This window comes from Linepithema humile, chromosome 2 (assembly GCF_040581485.1).
Source record: "Linepithema humile isolate Giens D197 chromosome 2, Lhum_UNIL_v1.0, whole genome shotgun sequence".
Lineage (NCBI taxonomy): Eukaryota > Metazoa > Arthropoda > Insecta > Hymenoptera > Formicidae > Linepithema > Linepithema humile.
Window position 1 is genome coordinate 26,654,191 of NC_090129.1, and position 23,898 is coordinate 26,678,088.

The following is a 23,898-nucleotide window of genomic DNA, read 5'->3' on the forward strand; positions in this document are numbered from 1 at the left end:
AGCTTAGATGATTTTTCCTCCGTTTCTACCCTCCGGGGACAACCATCGCTCTTTGACAGAGACGAAGCTCGAGATATGACGGATCGCGTTTTGGCGAAGAAAAAAAAGAAAAAAAAATGGGAGAAAACGTGAAGGCGCGTGGCAGACGACAAATCGTCGTGCAGATGCGAGACGATATACGGTGTGGTACCGCTAAGCGAAGTCTTTCTTCTCTTTGTCTTCTTTTCCCCTCTTCTCCATGCTGGCCCACAATCACCGTATACACATACTCTGTGCCTTGACAAATAAGACGGCGAACGAACGAGCCGATATTTATCACGGGGCGCCCATTACCGTTGCGCGAGAATAAGGGCTTGGCGGGGAAAAGAGAGGCGGTTTTATCACCGATTCGTCTCGATTCATGATGCGAGGCGAGAGTTCCGGGATAACAACAAATTAGTATCTATGTTTATCTGCATTAGCGCGTAGACGGCGCCGTTTTCGCAAAATGACTCACTCAATCACTCGCTTAACATTGTTGGTCTTACAGCTCACAATTTTATTTCGATTTTAAAATAAAAATATATTCGTTACTCTAACAAATATATTAAGTTTTAAATCAAAATTTATCCATTATTTGTGACTAAGTTTGTTTAATTATCTTCATTATTTTTAATTTGTTAATTGTAAAATTTGCCCAATTTACAGGGTTGTAGCGTTTCCAATTCAAAGATACGACTTTCCTCTTTAACAGGTGCAGTATTCGTTACATGCGTATGCGTCCATGTATCTAAATGTTACACGTTCGTATGCATAGCTTACAAACGTCTACGGGGTCGCGTAGCGGGTTCCGCGTTTCGGAATAATTTAATTAGAGCGAGCGCGCGAAGTGAAGTGCTAGGTCTTCCCACGGGCTTAATAGCGAGCTCTCGCTACCGCTGGCCACCCTAGGGACGTATCTTTCCCGGAGAAGAGTCGGAGTTGCGAGGAAGAGTGGCGACGCGTACTGGAAAAGTGGATCTCTTCGCGGAGAGATCGCGCAGGAAAACGCGTCTAATGAATTAATTCGGCGTTACTATGTACACTTTGTTGCGACGATCCTTCCGTTTCATTTGTTAGCGCGCTTTTCATTTTCATCTTTTGGTTCTGTCTTATCATCTCTCGAAACTGTGCGTTAAAAATTTATTTTTATAAGCAATCAAAATATATATGTCACTAAAATTATTTTATTCATAAAATAATTCTTATGCAGAAACAAAACGATTTGGAATAAAATGATTTGAAAAAGTTGTTATTGCAAAAATAGGCCACTTTGATGGCATAAAAAATGCTGATTTTAATTACATCAATATTGAGAATTTTCATTAATCGATAATTAATCGTGAATGGTTTTACAACGGCGTAGTGTTTCAAGCGTTGAAATGCATTTCGGCCGCGTCGCCAAGCGACACTGTGTCGGACACGAGGGCGCTCTAAAAGCGAAACTTTTAATTAAAAAGTAACCATAGACGTGTTGCCAAGGGCAGCCTCGAGCAATTTAAGCTGCAATATAAAAGTTCTTCGACATCAGTGGGAAACCCGTGAAAACCTTCGCGACATTAAAGACCAATTCATACGAAGACTGTTAGCTTTAAATTCGTAAAACCAGATTCATTCCTCTTTGCTGAAACTTTTTTCTTGTATTCGCAGCTGATTTTAACGAGATGAAAGCAGAAGAACTTGTAATGTCTTTGAATATTTGTACGAATATTGTTGAATATTTGTATGTTTTACTTGCTCGTAAAACTATTGAATAATCTCCTGCAAAAAAAACTCGTTTCAATACTAGATATTATCTAGATATTTATTTAGGAAATATATTTTTTTTTTAAATAGAAAATATATATGTGTGTATATTCAATAATGAAAAATTTATCTGAATAAGGTATAACGTTATAATAAATATTTTCGTTTTAATAAAATTCCATTTACGATTAAATAATAATATGTCTATATAACAATAGAATAATAAAACAACTACAATTTACAAAACTTTACAAGAAAAAGAATTAATATTTTGTATTTAATAATATTGTAATCACAATTCTATAATATTTATTTAATAAAATAATATTGCATCTATATGCAACAATATTGATTATTGATTATGCATGCACGATTACGACGCAAGTAACGTTGGCAATGAAGACCTAATAATATGTCGACCTCGAAGACACTTTTATAAATTTCTGCTAACTCGATCGTGATATCCCCCTCACGATTAATTACCTCCGCGGAGGTATTTTAATACTTCGATTGCCAAGGGAGTACAACGACCTCTCTCTCGTGTTCGATCGTTCATCGACTATAATAAAATGCGACATTCTCTCGAATGACGTGACCCTTCGTTGCGCGGTTAAATCGGCGGAAGGGACTGTTGAAGGGTCAAAGGAACTTTTATCGTACACGACTTCTATATATATATATATATATATATATATATATATATATATATATGTATAATATTGCATTTTATCAAAAGAAATTTTGTCCCTACATAAAATGTTAAAAAAATCGTTGTTCTTCAGAAATTGAAAAAATTCTCTGCAATAAAATGAATACAATTTTGCCACATAAATAATGCACGACATATGTATAATCTAATACTTTGTATTGATAAAATAATTTCCATATTACTTGCAAAATTGGAATAAAAATAAAATGCAATGTTATTATTAATATATTGTTAAAGAATTTAATGTTATAAGAAATACTATATCCAATACCATATATAATAAATGTATAAAATAAATATATTGATTTCCACTTTATTGTACATCAATAGAAAAACTCGAGACACACACAATCGTTTAGAGACAAACGATCAAGGTAATCAATACGCAATTTGTATGCGCGTGTCGTGTCCACGCCTAATCTTTTTTCCTAAGTCTGGGCTATGGGATGACGACGTTACAAGCTCTCCTAATTACGGCTATAGAGTTGCAACGGGGATCGTCGGGAATCGAGGGTTCTCTAACGAGGTGTCGTTATGGCATTCGCGAATGTATTCCGCTCTTATACGGTATACGATGGCTAATATGCAAAAAGCAGCTTCTAAAACAGAACGCGAGTATCCATTCGCGCGGATATTCAATTATGGTCATTTTACCCCCGTTTTACCTTAACTACGAGAGGAAACAAGAGGCAGGCGTTATACGGATTATCGTCCACAGCTTCCGTTACATTGCAAGTTTAGATATATAAATTAATGCGCTGCTGTTCAAATTAAATAACTTTACTTACCGTAAAATAAAAATGAGATAATAGAGAATTTTTGAAAGCACAAATAAGATAAAAACTATGTAATATCAATGATTCATAATTTATTAATTAATTTGATCTTCCCACGCGTATCACTTCCGTTTATTATTCTATTTAAAATAATGTGAATTCTTGAATGTAACATAAAATTTTCTCATAAATGTTATAACGTTCATAACATCTAATGTATGCCGGGAATATCATCACCCATCATTGCCCAAAGGGCTTGAGATGGCCCGTGGTGCCTAATTAAAGCAGAGTATCGGCATCCTGCCCTGCCTCGTCCTCATAGAACCGCAGGAGGTGGTACTCCACAAGGCTGAAAAGGGAGGAAAACCAATAAAGAGCGCGATTCATTTTTTTTCCTCCCTCTTGCCCGATGGAACGACGATGAGATATCGTGCCTCGGAAGTCTTCCCGATCGATCCCGTGACCATGAGGACTGCAGAGGGGACAATTTATATCCCCGATAAATTCCTTTTCGCTTTCATTAGCAGCCTTGTCCAGCCTATTCTACCACCCACGAAAGGGTGGTGGCACGTACGCGACCAAAGGAAAGATTTACAGTTTTCTCTTCCCCCTTTGCTATCCAAAAACTACTTTGATGCATTCGATTGAGTGCAACGCAAACTTTAATGATAACGTTGAAAACGTTGAGATGTAACAGAATTTAAAAAATAAAATTTAAAGATTAAATATTTGTCCGTTAATCCAAAGATATCTTTATTAATTCATCATCTTAAGATGCAACGATTAAGATGTAAATCAAAGAGTAAATAACTTCCTATTATAAATATCTATGATTCTGTTATCAAATTTCGCGAAATAAAGAAAAATTGACATATAAAGTAGAGAAAACTTTACACACAAGTCTTCTTTTCATTAACTTTCTTATTACAAATGAAAATCTTCGTATGAATTTAGCAAATCTCGCTTCACTCGCGGCATTCAGTGCAGATTCAAAATAGTGAGTTTTTTTTCGCGAAAACCATGACAAGAGGAATAGTACGAATTTATTCGCAATCATGTGGATTCGGAAAATCTTTCCGGAAGACGAGAAAAACGACGACGACGACGACGCCTTTCTGCCTCAAGAATCCAGATCTTCCCTTGACGAATTTAATAATCCCTCAAAATAGGCGCGGCGACTTCCATTCGACTCGCTCGCTTAAATATGCACCGAACGATTCTCGAATACTAAGTGTACCAGCCTCGAAGACGAACAAACCCGCTCCCGGGGAACTCGATTACGCCGCGAATTAATGGTCGAAATTAAATCCACCTCGCCAATTAGAGGCTTGGTATCATTAAAAGTTCTTATTAATTATGAGGCGTAATTATCGATGATGGTGTCGTTTTCGTGAAGGGGAAAATTCATGAAAATTCTTGAGAGGAATTGCGAATAAATGAGTGAAGATAAATATGTATCTCTTCAAGAAGATGAGCAGTTCACACACAATCAAACAAATGCAGTTGACAGTTATAATGAAAGTAATTTATCAAATTTTAATTATTAAATCAACTTGAAAGCCCAAAAATTATAAGTTATTTTAAATACTCGATTCAACTTGCAAATAATTTAGAATTTTTGCATTTTGCATAACTTGTGATCCTGCAATATGAAAATTATATAAATTTCAATATAAATTTCGTTTTTCACATATTTCGAGACATTAAAGCGCGATACATTCACTCTTGTTAGATATTCTTTTATAATATTTATCAACATCATTTATTATCGCCAAAAAGTCACTATTATCTATTATTAATACTAAATATATGCTAGAATGAAGAACGTACAGAGAGTAAAATCGAGAATAAATCTCACCTGATAATGTGTTGATTAGTGGATCGCAGTAGAATCGTGGTGTACTTAGTAATGAGCATGTCGCTGTTTCATCCTATCACACATATGTTGATACTCGGGATGCGTAATTCGGAGATTCGCGAGCGCGTAACATGAGAGCCTTTAGGCTGCAGACAAGCGGACGGCAGACATTTGCTTAGGCTCATTTCACGAAAATCGAGCATAAAGCGAAATCGCGACGAAACGAACAGCGCTGGATGCCGCGAAAATTCTTTCGCCTAAATTTAGCATTCGGGTGTTTCAGTAATGTTCCTTTCGTACTTCATTTACGCCATCAATTAAATTGATGAAAGAATGTTGCCTAATATTTGTTTATTTTTTTCTACACAACAACATTAATTTATTGTACTAACATATTTTTTATATTCTTTTAAAAATTTATTGCAACATAAAATCATATTTCAAGGGAATAATGGTAATAATTTGATAGTGATAATGTTATATCACAATACAATTTTTAAAACAATATAAAAATAAATCAAGTTTAAGAATAATAATATTCTATGTTCATTTTGCGTTTATATTTATGTGTACTTGGCAAATTTATGTCTTATCATTATTTATCCGGCATATTATATTTTATGTCAATTATACATATACCTATAATATATTAAACTTATCGATTAGCGACTATATTGCGCAGTAAATACTACATATTTTAAAGATAAGCTAGTTTCTTCGTATTTAGTCGCAATTTTTCTTTCTTTCAGCGTATATCTCGACAATGGCAATTTACACTTCTCCGCGACGAAGAATTTTATGCCAAGCGTCCATCGCCTATTTATTTTTTCCAGTTTGCGTCACGCAGCTTATTATATTTAACCGCGCCGTGTCCATCGTCGCTGAAGCGAGAATACTTCTTACTAAAATAAAATCTTGTCTTTTTGAAAAGGACACATATGTAATATATATTTAAATAGATTTAAAATTTTTTAAATCTTTAAATTTCCATTTTTTTTAAATTACTGGAATCTTAAAAACAATTTCAAGTAAATTATTTATCATATTAATGGAAGGTTGCAAACTTTGATCTTTTTTTCTATTGATTATATTGAGGTTGAGGATTTTTTTTGGAAAATTTCGAGTATATGTATAATCACAAGAATTCTTATTAAAACCTCTTTCTAAGTAATCTCTTCTAAAGACTACGCTAAAATTTTTTGCGATGTATTCTTTAGAGTAATCTTTGACTAAAATAAAAATTTTAAAATATTAAAAAGTGGCTGTCAAAAGTTATTTCGTATACCAAGCTTCAATCAGAAAATAATGTCAATGATTAAAAAGTTGAATATCCTATTAAAAAAATAAAATAAATTATTGAGACTTGGAAAAATTTCCAAAGAAACAAAACATAATTTAAAAAATTTGTTTCTCGTAATTTCACCAATCGCTTTGTATCATAGCAGTGAATTAAAATCAAAAACTATGCTTTCAATACAACTGCCGATCGCGACGAGGTCATCCTCAATCGTCCATTGTCCTTGATGAAACAACTCGTCGTTAATTACAACAACTCGCGCATTGTTGACTCCGATTAATCCCGAAGGAATGTAGGGTAAACAGGAGAGACACAATAGATTCCGATGAAGCCACACACAGTTGAAGCATAGAAATATTCAAAGAACCAATCTATTTCACATTTTGTATCTTTCTTCATTATCAGTTTAATAAAATTGCACCGATATTAATATCAATTTAAAGAGAACAAGTGTGCTTTAAAAAAAAAAATACTTTGGGTGTAATCAGTTTCATAAATTTTTATCAAAAACTGTAAGATATATACTAACAATTAAATATTAAAAATTTAAAATTAAAACAATAAAAAAAATAAAGCTGCAAAAATATTAAAATGCTCTTGAAATTCCATATTAAAATACAAAAATCTAAAAAATTGTTAATAAATTAAAAGAACAATTAAGATACATATTACACAAGCGATTTGGAGTCGCGTATTGGCGGAAATCCATAGATACGTTTGTGAAGAGAGACGCATGTTATTTCAAGTTCTATTAGCTCGCATATATAACGTCATAAACTATTTTTGTCGCTAATACATGTTTCTAAGCATTACGTAGCAAGACTGAATAATGTATGGTGCAAAATGCCGATAGTGAAAGGGTTGACGAAACCTTCTACTCGATTTAATTCTACGACGAGTACATTCCTTCTCGGAAACTCGGATATATCGGCTAACCGGCTGCTCGGCTTCGTCGCGAATTGATTTCATGCTCGATTGCGTTGGACTCTGGGTCATCCGCGAGGCGTGACTTTCGGGGCATCTTGATTACAATCGATATATTTTAAAAGTATAAAATAAGCTTAATTCTATTCGGTCGCGAGAAATTGCCACTTCAAATAGCTGAAGTTAGTGAGTAAATTATCAGTAAGATTCCGGTCAAGTAATTTCGATCGAGATCGGTAAGTTAAATTATTCATTCTTAGATTTACTTTGTTTTAACTTGTTTAAGTTTTTATTGATTTCAACGTATTTTTAATTTTAATTTAATAAACCAATAAAAAAATTATCTTAATTTATTTTTATTTATTTAAATTTTCATTTTATCTCTCAGTTCAATTTTAATTTATATTTTGTTTCTTTAGTTAGTTTTAATGCTCATGGACATTTTTGTTTCCATGTGGATTAAAAACACATATTATAACTTCCGATTTACACAATCGCGCGTAATCTAGAAAAATTTGCGGACACGGTCCAAGACATACATACGCCCACGAAAAAACATCACTATGCACATATTCGCTGACGTAAACTTGCACTTTCGCCGAACACTTCATTATTGATTCACGCCGCGAAATCGGTCGACTCATCCGTAGAACTCTTCCGAGTTACTCACGAGAGTACTCAAGTCACTCGTGATTCTTCTCGTAAACGACGCGAACGACTGATACATGAGACCGGCATGCACAAAAGAAATTCGCGAACAGAACCATGTCAATTTTAATCGTTCATATTCGACATCCCGAAAGATCGTAGATCTTTTCGATAGGTGACCTTGGTTCGGGTCAAGAATCCTATGGCGAATGAACTCGGGCGAATGTTCTTTCTGCGCCCTGAAATCGCAACCGAAAAATCGACCCTCTCCTCGTTTCGACGACGATCGGCGGATTATTTATAGAAGCGCACAAGAGGCAGACAAAGACGCGTATCGCCGTGCATTTAACGCTAAACGTGGTCGTCCGATACTCGCTCTACTCGCGAACAGTTTCACTTTTACTAACATCTTAATTCCTGTCCATATTTCCTTATGTTTATTTATTTAATTTTTTATCTTCCCAATTAATTTTTCCGTTTAATTAATTATACACAAATAACACAAATCAAGCAAAAAGTATGAAAACTATGTATATCCGAATGCCGCGGTTTCCAAAGAAATTGCAAATGCGTTTGATTTGCAGTGAGAATCAAATATGTCCGAGAGCCTCGCCTTGCGTACAAATAAAGTACATTCTTCATATCATTCTTCTATAAGATTTTAAAACTCATATCACAATCTTAGCCCTGCAAGCATGATCAAAAATATAGAATAAAGATCTATATTCTCACTCTACACATAGTAAAAACATAGCTCAATACGATTATTGTTTATTTCGCTTATTTGTCTCTTTCATATGAATCTTCAAAGCGCTCGAATCGAACTTTGACGTCGTCAACAAAGAGGACGCATTTCGCGACGAAGGAGAGGTACGCGAAACAAAGAGATTCGGAGCCGAGTCTCGCCTTGCTGGCGGACGCGAATCAACTAACTCTGCGAGCCGGTTGTTAAACACTATAGTCACGGCTGCAGCTGGGACTTTAGCGGCGACGGCCACCTTATGCGCCGTTCGCCTATAGTCCGCTACGAATATCATGAGTGTGGAGGGCGATTCGCACAGACAGGACGCAAGATATTCCTGCATCCTGACGACGCGTGTATGTGTGACCATGTGCCGGCAAAGCAAGTGTGCGAGACTGCACTTTAAAGTCACCTAAGCACGTAGACACCAAATGTGCTCTCTGCACGCCTACCTACTTAAAATTAGAGCAAATTTATCCTCCCGTCGTTCTGACGGACACTTATTAAAAAAATGGACATTAAGTAGACGTTCGTTATAAATTGATATACTATCTATTCTGGAGAAAAGAAAGAGAATATAGAGAAAAATAATAGAAAAAGAAAGAAAGAATGATACAACATAGATCTAGAACAAGATAAAAATGCATTCAAGCAATTTTGAGACGCTTATGACACCTAATATACCATTGCACTTGCATCTCTATACATCGTAAACGAGTATAGGAAATCGCGCGCTGCCGTTAATCGCCGCTAGCGAAATGCAGACTGTACTTGGCGGGATTATTGTAGCCGCGAATTTCCGGCCGAATAAGTTGCACCTCCGCTGCATTTTCAGCAGCAACGGAGATGCACACGTGCTGCCGCATCAATTCCGAGGCTTTGCATAATGACGCGGGACGGCGAGCATTGGCGTGTAATCGTTAATGGTCGATAACGGCGCGCTGTGTGTAATTCGTGCGGATTAATCATGCCACTTTGTGCTGCTCATTTATGCGCTGCCGTCGAGTATTTAATCGCGACCAATCGCGATATAAAGTCGATCCGCAATGAGGTGCGTACTCGAAAGATAATCTACAACAATTTTTAAGAAATACGATATTATGTAAAAGAGATTAAAAAATTAATTTTAATTTAATTTAAAATTAACGTTTCCGTAAAGTGTGTCTATGTATTATATGTTACAGAGATGACTCAGAAGTAAGGAGGCAAGTTAAAAGATCAGACATCGAAGGTATTTTTAGAGATAATCGTTTCTTTTACGTATTCGAAACGTTAACATATCGCGCATTCGCTCCTTTTGAAGAAAAATTATATTTGCCGTGTCTTAAATATGTCCTTCGTTACATCCCATACCGAACCGAATGTATACCGAAGCTATGTATTTTGGGGCATTTTGTCTTTTCAAAGAAAGAATATCTTGATAATTAATAATTATTAAGATATACGCATCGTTAATATAAATTATAATTATTTTGTTATAGAGAAAGCAAGTATATAAATAATAAGAATTTAATATTTTTCCTCCCTCTTTCGCAGATTTGAATTAAGAAAACGAAAGAGAGTTCACAGTATACATTTAATTAATAATTAACAATTATTAACAAAACTAAAAGGTTTTACTATAAAGATCAAATAAGCAATAAAAATAGAACTATATAATTTTCGTTGAAAGAATTAAGAAAATTTTTGATTAAAAAAGATGAATTTTATATCCGTAAGATAATCTATCTGTAAAAATTATAGCACGTAGATGTCAAAGATATCTCACATATTCGACATACGTATAATGCATAAAAACAGCTTTTATATCGAAGGCCTCACAATAGCTTAATATTGAAAACTTGACAAGAAAAAAGAAGACCAGTTCTCTTCTCTCTTCTTGGCGACGTTCTATTCTTTTTTCAACTTGCCGTCGCCGAGATGTCGATAAAGTAGCCGAAGCTCTGAACTCGTGCTTTCGAATCGTCTGGGCGCCTTCTTTCCGAATGATAAGGGAATTTCCCCGGCATCGAAGGGGAAATCCAATTAGGAGAAAAATCCCCGGTTCTCCTGAATAAATGTCGAGTTTTCTTGGCAATCCATGAGTGCCTATTATCAGCTACCCTGAATAACTTGCAAGAAAGATCGTGTTCGCTTGTTACTTTTAAGCTGTTGAAGAAAATCTAGCAGCAGTCAAACAGTTGAAGTAATGCATATTAATAGTAAGTATGTATACAAATTACTATAGTTTAATTTTAAATAAAATCATTAAGACAAAGATTAAAACTGTAGTATTGTAGAGCGATTTTTGAATATACGTTTCTTTTTCTTATTTGACAAATTTTAATCTATTTGAAAATACTTTAAGTACATCTAAAGGAAACATTATATTCATATTACTAAAATTATGTTATTCTTAATAAAATATAAGTTAGTTCAAATTAAAATGTAATTTTCATTAAAAAATTATAATCCTTGTACAAATTATATATTTATTATAAACCCAGAGAATAAATATCGTGAAGAAATATTTTTTGTAAAAAAATCCTATACATTGCGATCGAATAAAATACAAGGGACGCCCACAGTTTAAAAGTGATTTTACTCTTCTCCGTGAATGGAAGTATCGCGAAGAACAGGATCAGGCGAGAAAAATTCGATGAAAAAAAAGTACAAGTCTCAGATCTGTGATGAAGATGACGAAAAAGGAATGTACAACCTTTGCAAGAAGCCGGGAGTCGGTTTTCTGTCTTTTGCCATCGGCCAACAGAAGAGTGAAGGTCGTTCTTGGCCAGCCAGTCGACTTTCATAAATAACCACTGTCTTTTTTTTTGTTTGCTAATCGTGCGAAGAAAGCAATTAGATACATAGCATCAAATTCAGTTTATTATCCCAATACTCTTTTTCTTAAGAGATTCTAGAGTTCTTAAAGGATCCCAGACGATAATCAGAAGATTAATGGGTTAATCATTGCACGGATAATGCAATTAGTTTCTGATCAACTATCGTTACGGAAACCGTTTATTGCTCATTTTGAGATAAGCTTTTCCAGTGGCAATTTTATGAGTCTTCTCTTTGTTCTGTTCAATCAGCAGAAACTAATAGAAACACGTAGGTAGTAGATTCGCGGACTCATTAGTTCCATGAGTGGGTCTCTTTGAATCCACTGAAGGCTGGCAGATGTGAATCGACGCGGAACCGTTCCGCAAAGGGAACAGCTGACCTATCGTATGGAGAGAAGAGTTAAGTTGACGAGTCGCCAACGCCTTGATTCGTCATGCTGAGAAACGCAAATCGCTCTAGAACTTTCTTGCCGACGAAGCTTTCTAATCACTCTTTAACATCAGAACTATCAAATTTCATCATTTATATTTTTTATATTTTATTTTTCAAACAAAAATCAAATTCAAATTATATATCAAAAATATAATGCACAGAGAATGAATGCACCAAGATGCAGTACAAAGGTAAAATTTTTATTTTCACTTTAAATCACATATATTACCATAAATCTTTCAAAGTGACATACGCCTCAAGTATGGCGAAAAATAAGTGTAATATGTTTAAATTGCGAAACGGAGGATCAAGTTGAATAATGAACAAAATAAAATTAATTCTTAGCGTTTAGATTATGCGATGATTGATTGCGAGAAACGGAAAATATACGAAATATATGCGACGTGCCTGAGCGCGTAAATTTTTGACAATCTGATTAGTCAACTTTAAACACTTCCAATTAAGAACTATTGTAGCCTCGACATTTTTGTATAAAGATTTTCGTCTCCAAACGATCTCAGAAATCTGCTATTAACGAGTGATACGGTTGGTTTGAGATATTCTTTCTACTTATAAATATGTATTATGTAATGATAACGATAATAAAAAGAAAACATTTCTTTCAATTTTAAAAATATAAATCTAATTCCGCAAAGATTTTATTTTTACTTTATATTTCGACATTATATTAATATGTAAGAATTATACATTGTACAATAACATACGAAAATTATACGTATTATAAAGCTTTGTCCTAAACTTCATTGCGAATCATAGATTGTCCAAAGAGAATGAAAACTAAAATTCTCCTGAAAGCAAACTTTTTCTCGGATGGAAAGATTGAACGAAGTGAATGGGCGATTAATTTTACGAGCGGCGCGAATGGAAGCCGTTGTCGAGCGGCAAGCTTGCAAAGAGGCGAGTCATTCAAATGATACTAATAGAGCCTACGATGACTCTATGTCGCCCGCTAAACTACTGGCACTGATTTGATGAAGTCTTTATCCAACCACATGCAACACTTTTATATACCAAATAAGAACAATTATTTTATGTGAAAAGAAACATACACTTCAATGCAAAAATATACATAAAGTTGCTTATGTTATTAAATTTATAACAAAATTAATTTTTTGACGTTGATTATACTAATTAAACATTTTTTATTTTGATTTAGCAAGTACTATCTGCACTCTAGATTTAGAATCGCTTTTTAAAACAACATTGAAATATTTACGTGGATAATCTTGAATAGATAAAATATACTGCATCCACTTTTTTAGCACTCTGAAGAAAAGTATTTCTCCAGTCTCTAAACAGAAATACGACTACAATATTATACCGTGTGATCCGCACTCCGCTTACCACCTTCATCCTCCTGAGAAAGTCCGGAGTGCAGCGGTGGAACTGCGACTGTGTACATACTTATCTCGCGAAACGCAACTTGGATTATCTGCGGCATGATATACAATCATCATAAATCGGGCAGCTAAATTGCCTCTTCTCTCTTTCTTTTTTGCAAGATTCATGCGACTTTAGCTTTTCCTTCTTCGCATTCGATAATCCTTCCGCATCTTCTCAAAGAGAACTTGTCTCAGAAGATCACAACAATTTTTCACAGTCGCGAGGGACTCGCTTTAATATGGAAAAAATGTCTTCCACCCCGAATTTATAGTCCGCGCCTTTCCGCCCTTCGCAGATCGGAGAAACAAAGCTCGGAGGTCTATTTAATGTAGAGGGTGCTATTCGGGTGTCGAATTGAATCGTTGCTGAGGATGATCAGCATTAATATTGAAAAAAAATATCGAAAACAGATAATAATAAAAATAACAAAAGAAAAGCAATGAACATAATAAGAATGATTAATTAAGTGGCAGAAAGGTAAATTTCCCATTTATAGTCTGAAGAATTTTTTATGATGGAATTTTAACAAACAAAAATGTAAAAATGTTAGAAATAATTGAACTAAGTGCTTTCATTTTTATTTTAAGCTTCAGCATTTGTTCTTTCATCACCTTTCTACACTCAAAAAAATATTTTGCTGATGTAGTTAGATTTCTAGATATCGCAACAAGAATGTATCGCTATTTTTCGTATCTGTGAAAACATTGTTTGTCACATATAGAATTTATAGCAGTAATGTTCTAGCAATAGCTTCTGAAAAATTTAGGTACCATTGCTAAATGTTATTCATTGCATGATCTAACACGTGATTGATCTTATGTAGATAGGCGCTTTAGAGAAACTTTCTTTTTAAAGTTCACAAACAATACAGATATATATTCTGTTTCTGTCATCTAAACTGATTAAGTAATTACATATGCAATATCACAACAGTTGCTAATCATTTATCTGTTTTAGTTAATTTTTTACACCTAGAAAATTTTAGCTATTATTGCAAAATCATTTTTTTGAGTGTATCTTTGACAGAGGTTTAAAAAGAAAATAAGAGGGATTTTGAGCGGGAGAGAAATGCGAATTGGTAAATACCAAAAATGGTTGTGCGAAAGACACAAATAGGCCTCGGAAAAATCGTTATCTTTCATTTTTCACTTCATAACGCCCCAACAATGACGTCGTCGTATTCCAACCACCCCGTTTATTGTCAGCGGTTGAATGCGTGTACTAGACAATCATAAAGCTTTCTTTGTGCTTGAAAAAAAGATGACACTCTCTTGCCTTTTTCGATATACTGCTCTATCTCTTTCTGGTCTAAAAGCTGATAAAAATCTCTCGCCGCAAATTAAGTAATTGAATATGACGAGTAATCAGAAAAATATTTGATGTGACAGAGAATAATTAAAACATAATTCAGTATAAAAAAAGTAATTCAGTATAAAATATGATTATTTTTTTCCAAGTGTAACAAAGTTATTTCTTATAAAATGATAAAATGGAAAACAATTATGTAATATTATATAAAGTGCAATACTTATATAAAATAACGCTATTAAAAGACCCTATATTCATCAAAGATAAAAATGTAAAACGGTGAAGGTGTTACTGCGTTCAGTGCACCTGCAAATACGCAGCGAGATTGCGAGCTCTTGTGTGGGCAGAAATGCAAATGAAAATTTGCACATGCAAGCATGCATGCATATGCAGATACGTGGTACGTTACACACACACACACACACACACACACACACACACACACACACACACACACACACACACACACACAAATATCAATGCATACATAACGAAAAGTTGAATTCTCTTGAGTCTATCTGAAAAATATGCAAACATACTTGCACAATATCAAATTATTATAGCAAAAATAAACAATGCAAAAAATTTGAAAAAAAGTATTAAAAAATTGATACATACAGACTGTTATTTATATATTAAAATCCAAATAATATAAAGAATAACTTCTTAAAATGTTATAATAATTTAATATAAAGATAAATATGTAGAAATTTAAACAAATGTAATAAAAAACCACTCTACTACTGCTACTCTTGACGTCTCCATTGAGAAAAAATATTTGATTTAGTCTATATTGAAAAGAGCATTCATGAATTTAAAGATCTTTTGCATAAGATGTAGTTTAGGACTAATGACCACGGAGTTTGCTGTGCAAATGCGGTCGCAAAATTGCTCTTCGCAAGTTCCAAGGTGGTAAACCGAGTTATCGATGATATACACCGAGTGTACAAGTTACCGAAACTATCTATGTTTTCTCTTAATTACTATAGTTTATATATATGGACACAAAATGTATATATACAGATCGCTGTATGCACTTTAGTTATAAACATACAGCGACAATATATGTTTATATATTTCGTCAGTTTTAAATATATATTTCAAATAACTATAATTGCGAATATAATATTAAGATACTTGACTGCGAGTGTGTAATATAATGAATAGGCGAAGAATCGTCTTCCATTTTTTTTCAAATGCAATAAATTCCATCCCGAAGGCAATAATGCGAATTGATATTAAACTCGCATGTGCCCATTGGCAAGAAAGAGGAGATTGTCGAGAAGCAATGAGAATTTCAGACATGTTACGAATATACGCGTGAGTATAGTACGAGTTCCTCTCGCGATTAGTGTAATCGTGATTACCAGTTGGCGGCTTGTTAATCATTACCATGAGATCTGCGACGCGAACGTAGATTATCACTTTTCGCGATGCTGTTCGCAAATTATAGTTTGCTGATTTTAATTGGATAGCGCACAGTCGTCGTTAATCTTTTTATCTTTTGTCGTTTCTGCCGATTTTTCCCGCCAGAGAGAAAATAATCGACTTTCACAGTTACGAGAGAACGGCGCATGCATATCTGTGATTATATAGAGTAGAACGCACAGAAAAATAGCTTGCTCTTACTATTTGATGGCGATGAATTTTATTAGAGTTAAAAGAAAATAATATAATATGTATATTCGTAATAAAAAGTAGTGGCTTAATAATATCTCGAAGAATGTTTCTGTTGTCTCTATAAGTAATTATTAAAGTTCAGAGTTCTTAGAGTTTAGTTTAATCATTTAAATCGTGTTTATATTTTTATATGAATTGGCATATTGGTTAATTAATTGGTAATATTAATTGGTTATATTAATTAATTTCTTAATAACTTTTATATTTATACCAATAATTTAAGTCGTGTCTACAAATAAACTCACCTTTCTCGTTTCTCGTCCACCAATCCGATAATCACGTTACAAAAAACCAACATAGCGTCTTCTTTCTATTTTGTATCTTTTATATTTATAATCATAAAAAGAAATATTTATAATCATAATGCGGTTTTCACATTACGTATTATGTACACTAATACGCACATTAACGAGCGTAGGATACACCGGCTAGATATTTTTCAAAATATTTTTGAAATATTTTAATGAATTCTCGTCCAAGTTAATTTCCACATGTTTAATTGTTAATGTCGAAGAATATATGTCGAGAAATATTCTTCGTACGTCGAGCACGCGCGATTCGCGGTCCGGCGATGGATGTCGCGGCGGGTACAGTGCACCCCGATGCTATAGTCGAGAGTCCACTCACAATCTAACATTAGACAGAGACGGAAATAGATTATAATTTGCAAATCGTAGTAGTGGGGAAGCGACCGCGAAAGAAAAAGAAAAGAAGCCGCAGACGAATTGAGAGCAACGATGTTTCTTGGATCAAAGCCAGAAGACGTTGTAGTGCGAAATTTATTCAATATAGAAATAATCAAATTTGTTATTTATCTTTATCATATAAGTATTGACTTTGGTGCAAGATAATTAATGAATAAGTCTAATATATATAAAATAACTAATAAAATTCTTATTTTAACATTAACAAAATGTTCAGGCTACTTTTTCATGCATCATTCTACGTATTATGTCAGACATACTAAATGTATATTCTGTACATTTTCATAGTAAAGTTTTAAACTTTGTGAGTAAATAACTTTTAGCTTTGTAATAACATCATATTGCGCGCAAAAGCAACAATGGTCGCTGGCAAGACTTTATTTTTCAAAGTGTCTTCACAAAAACGCATTCACAAAATTTGCTCCCACAATATGCAACAGCTCAACGACTCTTTTTGTCACAGACAAAATTTTTAACTACACATCGCGATTTAATTTTTCTATCAGAACAAGCAGAACTGCGATCTATAATTTTTCTCTTGATACGATCAGGAAGCAACATAACGCCCTCAGTTTCATGTAGAATTATTTCCATTTATTTTATTATCAAATTAGTCAATAAAAACCATATATTTTGCATAAAGAAAAAAAATAAAATAAACTTCTATATAAGCATTATTGTATATATACTATAGCAATAATACTATTAAAATTTAAAAGCGTATTACAAAATTTAATAAAATTTTCAAAATAAATATTTTGAAAGCAAGAAAAAATTGACATTATGTTACCTCCCTTTTTTTAATTAGTAGCTTGACAGTGAACAATTTTGTAAATTGTTCAAAAAATTGCACTTTTACGAATACAAGGATGGGAAATAAAAAGCTGTGGGAGCGAATTTCTTCCAGTTCACGGATCATATCCTGCTTTTGAATTCCCCTGCTTTTCTATCCGACCCTTTTTTCACTTCCATCTTCCTTTTTCTCCCCCTCCTCTTTCTCTCCCTTTCTCTCTTGCTTTCGAACACCCCCAATATCATCCTGTGCTTGCTCTTGCATACCGCTGACTCCGCCGTTTAATCTGATAGTCTGTTCTGATTTACAGCTGAAATTCTTATCTGACATATTCCCCCTTGGCGTTGCAGGAATATTTCGATATCGAGGAAGTATTGATAAAAAAATTTGTAAAAAAATAAAAGTCGCAAAAAATATGCTGCATATATGCAGCTCGTAAAATATTCTACAAAGTTATCTTTTTTTATCCTAGCTTATACCTCAGTCAATACGATGATGTTATCATATTGTGCCGCTGTTAATTTACTGCATTTGTGGAGAATTCACAATCGCATTGGCGGTGGCGATTTTAACCGAAAAATAAAGCAATCACTCAAATTTCTATCGTTCCCTTTTGTAGGAGCATTCACTCGAAATGCAATCGATCGATTCGCTACAGACGCATCCATGCGTTCACTTCGCGATGTACGCAAACAAATGCTAATTGGCTCAACGAGATCAACTATAACCAAAATTGAATATTACACGAGTAAATTTATGGTTAGTTCGCTGTTTAAATAAAATTTTATTTGTTACTTGCATTATATATTCGTCGCTGGCGTTATTCATTAAGCATAATATTCGAGATTTCTGTTACTTGTTATGTGTATCATGAATAAAATATAATACTGATTGATATGTTATATGCAACATATATAATATTTTTAATTATTTTCGTAACAAAATAATTAAATTTTGTAATGTGTAAAAATTTTTGACAAAATATTTTATTGGATTTATATTTTATTTTTCTAATATCGCGTTACTTTTGTAGAAGAAATATCAAATAATCTATTAATTGTTGTAGTTTGTGCAAATACATATATTCATTAAAAAATTTTGTTTTAAATTGCAATTTTGCACGTTCAGCGTATTAATAAAGCCTTGTGTGATGACGAAAATGTAATTTTATGTTGACGGAAATGACACGTGCGCTGACATACCGTAATTAGTACCGCAAAATTCGCTGCAAACGCACGATTCGCACGATTAGTTTCGAACACAGCGCAGATGTAAGCGACAATCGCGGATTTACGGAAGGGCGGTTGTATTATCGATTCTATTCACTGCGCCCGACTATCCAATCAGCCGACGAATCGTTGGCTTTCGAACAAGATTTACAAAATGTTTAACGCAACAACTAACACACAATTTTGATAGATACAATTTCATGAATAGTTTTAGATAAATATTTAATATTTTACATAACTGAGAGAGAGAGAGAGAGAGAGAGAGAGAGAGAGAAATTTAAATTAAAATAATATAATTAATAATAAAATATAATTCCTATATAAATTTTCCTTATTTGTAATCAAATTTTATTTGTATATTTCGTGTTAAAAAATCTGCTTTATTTTCTATTTCATAAATTATTTATTTTTCTAAATAAAATTCTTAAAGGTTCATATGATTTAACTATCAATACATAAGAAAAGGCAATAAAAGCCATTGCTGGATGTTCGTGCAGAAAAACATATATTTCAAATAATAACAAACGTTTCGTATGAATATCAGGCCATCCTCAGTGTAAAATGTGTATTGATGTTCGCAATACACATTTAATCATTAATGAGTTTATGTCAATAATACTTTAAAAAGTCTTAGCGCAATTATAAATGTGTTGATCTTGTATTATTAGTCTGATTACTGTCCGCTGAAATATATCGAATCGATACAATGTTACTAATTTACCCAGAATAAAATTATTAAGGATGAAATAAATAGAAGCAAGTACATACGTAATAGACTTTAGTCTGCGGCACCAGTCAGTTGGTGTGAGCAAGATAGAAGAGCATAATATATTCAAATTATTAACTCAGAAGATAAAATATATATATATATATATATATATATATATATATATATAAATCTAAAGCGTTGTGACACAAATCAAATAGCGGTGAGCGAAATGAGCAGTGAAGAGCGGATACGAGAGAGGAGTTTGATAAAAGGAGCGGGAAATCAATATTTTACACTGAGGACTGATATTCATGCCAAAACGTTTGTTATTATTTGTATGTGGAATATATGTTTTTCTGCACGAACATCCAGCAGTGTCTCTTGTTGCCTTTTCTTATGTATTTTTATTTTTCTATTTTTCAATAAATAATATCCTACAAATTTTCTATTTAGCATAAAAAATTTGCACAAATCTCAATTAGAAATATGTAGAAAATATTGCACTTGTAATCCATTATACGTCGGCTATAGTGAATGACTTCATTATCAAACAAATTTGTTCCAATCTGCGTGCATTCGAGTGTAATTTGTAATACGGCAATTTACGAAATCGTTTGTAGTCTGACCAGCACACCTGCGGCCATAGTCGAAAAAGATCCCCTCGCGCGTGAAAAGAGAAAAAGCTGTTGCTTTTGAAACAATCCTTTTTTCTTTTCAATAAAGAGCAGATAGATAAAAACATAAATTGTATTTATTTGTCAGCATTTTTTGAAATTTTCCAATATTAAAAATCCAATATATGTATGTAACATATTAGCGTTTATCATAAATGTTGCATTTAATTTGCAATCCAAATTTTTATTTTAATTTCACATTTTTAATTCTAATTGCTTATTTCCAAGTATTAATAAATTGCTTTTAACTGATCTATTCTATTTTGTTACTTTATTTTCGATGATTGATAATAAAACGATCTTAAAAAAAGATATATTGATTAACTGAATAATTAAATAAAGTATTGATTTAAAATAAAATTAAAATTTAAAAAAAGAATATTATATTAAATTAGACAATATAAGTCGTATGTGCTCGTTTTCTTCTACCCTCTTCAAATGATTTTTTGGTTCGTTAGGTCTTTTGCTGGTGAAGTGCGAGCAAACTCGATTTATTTTCAATGAATTTAATTTCACGCTTCCTAAAATGCTCACCATCAAACGCGTTATTGGATACTACGTTCCCTATGTTACCCTACCGTGCATCACGAGATCTTTAATATATAAATTGATGTAAGTATACTAATATAACCATACATATAATATGGTATATTATATATATAATTAAAACTACTTAAAAAAAGATATAAAATTAAATTCAAAAATTAAATTAAAACAAAAATTAACACGGCAATCCTTTTATTATATTCTTGTTATATGACATATTATTATAACAATGTAAAATTTCGGAGTTAGTTGTTAATAAAATTTGGTTCTCATACATTCGAGTTTTCGATTTATGTTGATATCGTTTATATCGAGGGTAGTATCAAACTCAATGATATTAGAACTTGCTCTATCGTGATTTGAAATGTCACGCCAAAAGCAAGCGCGCTATTTCGGACTCGCATTTTCTATCTCGCAACAGGTGCAGTACGCCTGCAGATGACATCGCGAATCAAAACGCCGCAGTAATCGTGGACGTATTTTCGTTTCGTTCATTGCCCGTCAAATCTGTCCGAGACAAAGATCGCAACGCGTTACAAAGTAAACTGAGAATATCGAACAAAAATGCAGCTCCGATCTCTTCTATGAGAGCAATTCCGCCTTTTAAAAACTGTCGCAAACATATATTGATGTTACGATACACTTTAATAGCGACAAATGGCGTTTGTGCAAAAGATTTATCATTTCTCTTAAGTTTTAATTTAAATAAAGTTAATACGTTCTTAATTTTTCAAAAAAATTTTGAAAAAGATGAAAAAAGGCATTACAAAGCTAGTTATTTTGATAATAAAAATAAATAATTACGTTAAAGATTATAAATGTGTAATTTTTTCAGTTTTAGTTGAAAAATACGATAAACTTATTACATTAATTTAATAGTTAAAAACATATAAGAAAGATGTTTCGGAAATTATTCCTTCGATAGTCTTGGTATAGATATATCTTTTCGTTATAAAAAATATTTCGACAAGATGTTAATTTATTAATTAGAAGTAATCAAAAACAAATTTTGAAAATAAATTGATCCAGATCAAAGTGTTATTGAAGTAATTAATATATTTATAATATATCATAAAACAAGATGCAATAGCTTGTTTAATTTTACAGAAGGACTAAACTGATATTGGTAGCGTGTGGAGAATCTTTAAAAGAAAACGGTTCGTTTCCTGCCGGCCAAAGCGTGCATAATTCAAGGGTAGACCGATATCGATTGAGTCGCTGTTCTGAGCACAAGCAATTCTCTTTCAGTTTTGTCTTTGAAGGAGAAGAACGGAAATCGCGTGGAATAAAAAACACAATACACAAATTCTATAATAAAATCTGCTCGGATAATATATATATAATTATTTCTTCAATTCTTAAATATTTATAAATATAATTTTAACATTTAAACATTTTATTTTATTAAAAATTTAGAAAAATTTTTTAAATATACAAAAACACAAGAAAGCGTGACTTCAATATGCTAAATGATGCTTGAATTAGTAAAAATAATATCAAAAAATCTCAACTGTTTAAAGCATTCCCAAACAACTGTACTCCTAGTTGTACCGAAATTTTTTCGAAGAACATTTACAGTATAAATATAATGTAAAGTTTTCAAAATCATTCCTAATTATATCTATTCCTAAATATCTAATAATATCTATATAATCAGAGAAATTTACATTAAAATTACATTAAAATAACTTTTAACTCGCGTGTTCTTTTTCACAGAAAAAATTTCTCTTATATAGCAATATATTTATTTATATTTCGAGATAATTTCAATCACTTCACTTTTGTCTATGGAAAATTGCGAGAAACTTTCCATATTCCTTTATCTGAGATCTACCAGAACGAGAGTTCTCAAAATTTTTCCAAAATGACTAAGCACGATGGGTTTATTACGCAAGAACACGCGCTTTCGTCGAATGAATAAAGACGCTCGCGTGCATAAACATTCAGCATGCCCTTTCTTTTTTCCCCTTTAAAATGAAGAAAAGTGAAAGAAAAGTACGGAAGATAGATATATTTCTCCTTCCTGTCGCACAGAAAGAGAAAAGGGGGAAGAGAGAGAGAGAGAAAAAGAGAGAAAGAAAGAGAGAGAGAGAAAGAGAGAAGAACGAAGAGAACAAAGTTGCGATTGTGGAACGCAAAAGATGAGCTATCGTTCCACAACGTCATCGTTCCACACGAATTACTGCGCAACCCCTTTATGGTGCGACACCTCATAAATAAAGACAGGCCCCTTTACGTAGCATCGATAATTCCGATATTATAGTTAAACATCTTTCAATAATTACAAATAATGTAATTATTGGGGGAAGATGCATATTCATGTGTAAAATGATAGACTAGAGAGTATAGTATTAGACTATCGAAATCTGGTTTCATGATAACTAGTAATAATCAAGTATATAGCATGCTAGATGAATATTGTAGAGTGATTGCGGGGTCTGAGATCTGCCGGAGACATTGCGACCCTGTTTCACGTCAAATGACATCTTTGTGGAATAGCACGACTGGCGTTGACGGCTGCCGGAAATTAAATGATTGTTAGGCAAGGTTGCGAACGCCAGTTGCTGACAGTGGGGTTAATTAGGGACACAATATGTCGCGCCATATTCAGTCGCGAAAGCCGAAGTCGAAATCGAAGATGTTTAATTTTGCGCAAAATATATAGTTTGTTTTTTCAATAAACGAATCTACATAAACGCAGTGTTTCACATTTTTTTATCACTGACAATCATGTTCTGATCTAAAATTGCCTAGAAAAATGTTAACTGTTTATTGCTGCGGGCATCGGTATAATATAATTTCGTTACCCGGCGCAATCCGCGTAAACGAGACGCTGACGAAAAGCGGAAATGATACGATGCGCCGGACTTGGAAATCT

The 23,898-nt window shown here is 33.1% G+C and overlaps 1 protein-coding gene across 6 annotated transcripts in view; it reads right to left on the minus strand.

Annotated features, from left to right (window-relative positions):
* The window catches only part of spri (sprint), a 125,953-nt gene that overhangs the window by 38,448 nt on the left and 63,607 nt on the right, over positions 1 to 23,898 (minus strand). The window contains exon 1 of one of the 6 annotated variants that reach the window (XM_012359770.2): positions 5,108 to 5,452. The exons of the other annotated variants lie outside the window; for them this stretch is intronic. Within the exon in view, the coding sequence (XP_012215193.1) occupies positions 5,108 to 5,166 (59 nt within the window). The 5' untranslated portion in view covers positions 5,167 to 5,452. Of the gene's footprint in view, positions 1 to 5,107; positions 5,453 to 23,898 lie in introns of those variants that run through there. 6 annotated transcript variants of the gene reach the window in all.